Genomic DNA, 4,695 nt, shown 5'->3' on the forward strand with positions numbered 1-4,695 from the left:
TACAGTGTGTAACAATGCGTAGTGCAGTATGTAACAATGCGTAGTACAGTGTGTAACAATGTATAGTGCAGTGTGTAACAATGTGTAGTGCAGTGTGTAACAATGTGTAGTACAGTGTGTAACAATAGTGCAGTGTGTAACAATGTATAGTACAGTGTGTAACAATGTATAGTGCAGTGTGTAGCAGTGTGTAACAATGCGTAGTGCAGTGTGTAACAATGCGTAGTGCAGTGTGTAACAATGCGTAGTGCAGTGTGTAACAATGCGTAGTACAGTGTGTAACAATGCGTAGTGCAGTGTGTAACAATGCGTAGTGCAGTGTGTAACAATGTGTAGTACAGTGTGTAACAATGTATGTGTAACAATGTATAGTGCAGTGTGTAACAATGTATAGTGCAGTGTGTAACAATGCATAGTGCAGTGTGTAACAATGTGTAGTGCAGTGTGTAACAATGCATAGTGCAGTGTGTAACAATGCGTAGTGCAGTGTGTAACAATGCGTAGTGCAGTGTGTAACAATGTGTAGTGCAGTGTGTAACAATGTGTAGTGCAGTGTGTAACAATGCGTAGTGCAGTGTGTAACAATGTATGTGTAACAATGTATAGTGCAGTGTGTAACAATGTATAGTGCAGTGTGTAACAATGTGTAGTGCAGTGTGTAACAATGCATAGTGCAGTGTGTAACAATGCGTAGTGCAGTGTGTAACAATGCGTAGTGCAGTGTGTAACAATGCGTAGTGCAGTGTGTAACAATGTGTAGTGCAGTGTGTAACAATGCGTAGTGCAATGTGTAACAATGTGTAGTACAGTGTGTAACAATGTATGTGTAACAATGTATAGTGCAGTGTGTAACAATGCATAGTGCAGTGTGTAACAATGCATAGTGCAGTGTGTAACAATGCGTAGTGCAGTGTTTAACAATGTATAGTGCAGTGTGTAACAATGTGTAGTGCAGTGTGTAACAATGTGTAGTGCAGTCTGTAACAATGCGTAGTGCAGTGTGTAACAATGCGTAGTGCAGTGTGTAACAATGCGTAGTGCAGTGTGTAACAATGTGTAGTACAGTGTGTAACAATGTATCGTGCAGTGTGTAACAATGTGTACTACAGTGTGTAGTAGTGTGTAACAATAGTGCAGTGTGTAACAATGTATAGTACAGTGTGTAACAATGTATAGTGCAGTGTGTAACAATGTATAGTGCAGTGTGTAACAATGCATAGTACAGTGTGTAACAATGCGTAGTGCAGTGTGTAACAATGCGTAGTGCAGTGTGTAACAATGTGTAGTACAGTGTGTAACAATGTATGTGTAACAATGTATAGTACAGTGTGTAACAATGCGTAGTGCAGTGTGTAACAATGCGTAGTGCAGTGTGTAACAATGCGTAGTGCAGTGTGTAACAATGTGTAGTACAGTGTGTAACAATGTATCGTGCAGTGTGTAACAATGTGTACTACAGTGTGTAGTAGTGTGTAGTACAGTGTGTAACAATGTGTACTACAGTGTGTAGTAGTGTGTAGTACAGTGTGTAACAATGTGTACTACAGTGTGTAGTAGTGTGTAGTACAGTGTGTAACAATGTGTAGTTTGGCGCAGAGTTTGAGGCTCATGATCCAAACAGGAAGCTGCAGCCGCTCTTTGTTCTTCTTCTGAACTGATGTTAAACAAGCTGAAGCTCATCACTTTATTCCATGACGTTAACAAAGTGAAACACACTCATGAAGTTTTATTATTTTATTGTGTTTTATTTAGAAAACATCTTTAATGGAATTATGTCTCGGAAGGCGTGACCTCTGACCTCTCACCCCCACTGCGGGGGGAGGGGCTTCAGGGGTCATCGGGTGTCAGTTAGTTGTCACGGCGACAGACAGGAAGGTAGGGCGGAGCTTTAGTTGATCTTTGGGTGGCGGTAGTCTTTACCGGCAAACTTTGCCTTGTCCCCAAGCTCCTCCTCAATCCTGCAGGTCAGAGGTCACAGCCATGCTTTTACTTTGTAAAGACTGTGCTTTTAATTTGTAAAGACTGTGCTTTTACTTTGTAAACTAAACAGCCATGCTTTTACTTTGTAAACTAAACTAACAGGCTTTTACTTTGTAAACTAAACAGCCATGCTTTTACTTTGTAAACTGAACAAACATGCTTTTACTTTGTAAACTAAACAGCCATGCTTTTACTTTGTAAACTCAACAAACATGCTTTTACTTTGTAAACTGAACAAACATGCTTTTACTTTGTAAACTAAACAGCCATGATTTTACTTTGTAAACTGAACAAACATGCTTTTACTTTGTAAACTAAACAGCCATGCTTTTACTTTGTAAACTAAATTAATATGCTTTTACTTTCACAGGATGTTCTCACCTCATCAGCTGGTTGTATTTGGAAAGACGCTCCGACCTGCAGGGAGCCCCGGTCTTAATCTGAGAGAGAGAAAGACAGGTAGAGAGAGACCGGCAGAGAAAGAGAGACAGGCAGAGAGAGAGACAGGTAGAGAGAAAGACAGAGAGACAGGCACAGAGTTCATAACCTGTAGTTCATGCATAGCTGAGGGTAAGAAAGGCAAAGACTATTATTTCTGTCTGCCTGTCTGTCTGACTCCCTATGTGTCTGTCTCCCTCTCTACCCGTCTCTCTCCCCCTTTGTGTCTGTCTCCCTCTCTACCTGTCTCTCTCTCCCTGTGTCTGTCTCCCTCTCTACCCGTCTCTCTCTCCCTGTGTCTGTCTCACTCTCTACCTGTCTGCCTGACTCCCCATGTGTCTGTCTCCCTCTCTACCCGTCTCTCTCTCCCTGTGTCTGTCTCCCTCTCTACCCGTCTCTCTCTCCCTGTGTCTGTCTCCCTCTCTACCCGTCTCTCTCTCCCTGTGTCTGTCTCCCTCTCTACCCGTCTCTCTCCCCCTTTGTGTCTGTCTCCCTCTCTACCTGTCTCTCTCTCCCTGTGTCTGTCTCCCTCTCTACCCGTCTCTCTCTCCCTGTGTCTGTCTCCCTCTCTACCCGTCTCTCTCTCCCTGTGTCTCTCTCCCTCTCTACCCGTCTCTCTCTCCCTGTGTCTGTCTCCCTCTCTACCCGTCTCTCTCTCCCTGTGTCTCTCTCACTCTCTACCCGTCTCTCTCTCCCTGTGTCTGTCTCACTCTCTACCTGTCTGCCTGACTCCCCATGTGTCTGTCTCCTTCTCTACCCGTCTCTCTCTCCCTGTGTCTGTCTCCCTCTCTACCTGTCTCTCTCTCCCTGTGTGTCTGTCTCCCTCTCTACCCGTCTCTCTCTACCTGTCCGGTGCAGAGTCCGACCACCAGGTCAGAGATGAAGGTGTCTTCAGTCTCTCCGGAGCGATGGCTGACCATCACACCCCAACCACTGCTCTGAGCCAGTTTACACCTGAGAGACAGACAGGTGAGGGGAGACAGGGAGGGGGGAGACAGACAGGTGGGGGGAGACAGGAGAAAAAATGTTAGTTGAATTTTGTCTCAAACACAGAGACAGAGACGGACAGACAGAGACGGACAGACAGTCGTCTTACGCCTGGATGGACTCGGTCACGGAGCCGATCTGGTTGACTTTGAGCAGCAGACAGTTGCAGGCCTTCTTGTCCACGGCCTGCTGGATCCTCTTGGGATTGGTCACCGTCAGGTCGTCTCCTACAATCTGATTGGTTAAAAACACACAGAGGCTCTGTCATATCTGTCTGTCTGTCTTTCTCCCCTGTCTCACGTGTCTGCCTCACCTGTCTCGCGTGTTTGTCTCACCTGTCTCGCATGTTTGTCTCACCTGTCTGTCTCACCTGTCCGTCTGCCTGCATGTCTGTCTCACCTGTCTGTCTCACCTGTCCGTCTGCCTGCATGTCTGTCTCACCTGTCTGTCTCACTTGTCTGTCTCACTTGTCTGTCTCACCTGTCCGTCTCCCCTGTCTGCCTGCCTGTCTGTCTCACGTGTCTGCCTGTCTGTCTCACCTGTCTGCCTGTCCGTCTCACTTGTCTGTCTCACCTGTCCGTCTGCATGTCTGTCTCACCTGTCCGTCTGCATGTCTGTCTCACTTGTCTGTCTCACCTGTCTGTCTGTCTGCCTGTCTCCCCTGTCTGCCTGTCTGTCTGTCTCACCTGTCCGTCTGCCTGTCTGTCTCCCCTGTCTGCCTGCCTGTCTGTCTCCCCTGTCTGCCTGTCTGTCTGTCTCACCTGTCCGTCTGCCTGTCTGTCTCCCCTGTCTGCCTGTCTCCCCTGTCTGCCTGTCTGTCTGTCTCCCCTGTCTGCCTGTCTGTCTGTCTCACCTGTCCGTCTGCCTGTCTGTCTCACCTGGATGTCTGTAGAGGCGGTGAACTTGGCCCAGTTCTCCCAGTCGTCCTGGTCAAATGGATCCTCGATGGACTGGACTGGAGACAGGTAGAGAGACAGACAGGTAAAGAAAAGAGCAGATCATTATATTTTTTTACAGAACTTATGTTATTTATGTAAAAGCAGAACTTCTTTTGGAAATCTTCTGTTTTTCTACATTTAGCTTTAAATCCGTGAAGCTGAGCACCAAATGATTAAAGATTTTACAGCTCGTTGTATTTGATTCTACTAACTAACTAACTAACTAGCTACTAACTAAAGTTAGAAGAATGTGGTTGTGTTTTAACTGGACTCTTAATTCAGACGTATTGTCCATATCTTTGAGTATTCGTCATATTGTCCCTGCAATGCGCTTGTTGTTACCGGGGTAGCC

At 46.0% G+C, this 4,695-nt stretch overlaps 1 protein-coding gene across 1 annotated transcript in view; it reads right to left on the reverse strand.

The window, feature by feature from the left end:
• Positions 1-1,721: 1,721 nt before the first annotated feature.
• The window catches only part of LOC115004495 (beta-enolase), an 8,451-nt gene continuing 5,477 nt past the window's right edge, over positions 1,722-4,695 (reverse strand). The window contains exons 9-14 of the mRNA XM_029426139.1: positions 4,686-4,695; positions 4,284-4,360; positions 3,515-3,639; positions 3,264-3,372; positions 2,362-2,420; positions 1,722-1,958 (exon numbers count right to left, since the gene is read on the reverse strand). The exon at positions 4,686-4,695 is cut by the window's right edge and continues 188 nt beyond it. Coding sequence (XP_029281999.1) covers positions 1,889-1,958; positions 2,362-2,420; positions 3,264-3,372; positions 3,515-3,639; positions 4,284-4,360; positions 4,686-4,695 — 450 coding nt within the window. The 3' untranslated portion in view covers positions 1,722-1,888. The remainder of the gene's footprint in view (positions 1,959-2,361; positions 2,421-3,263; positions 3,373-3,514; positions 3,640-4,283; positions 4,361-4,685) is intronic.

The sequence above is a fragment of the Cottoperca gobio genome, unplaced genomic scaffold (genome assembly GCF_900634415.1).
Source record: "Cottoperca gobio unplaced genomic scaffold, fCotGob3.1 fCotGob3_105arrow_ctg1, whole genome shotgun sequence".
Classification (NCBI taxonomy): Eukaryota; Metazoa; Chordata; class Actinopteri; order Perciformes; family Bovichtidae; genus Cottoperca; species Cottoperca gobio.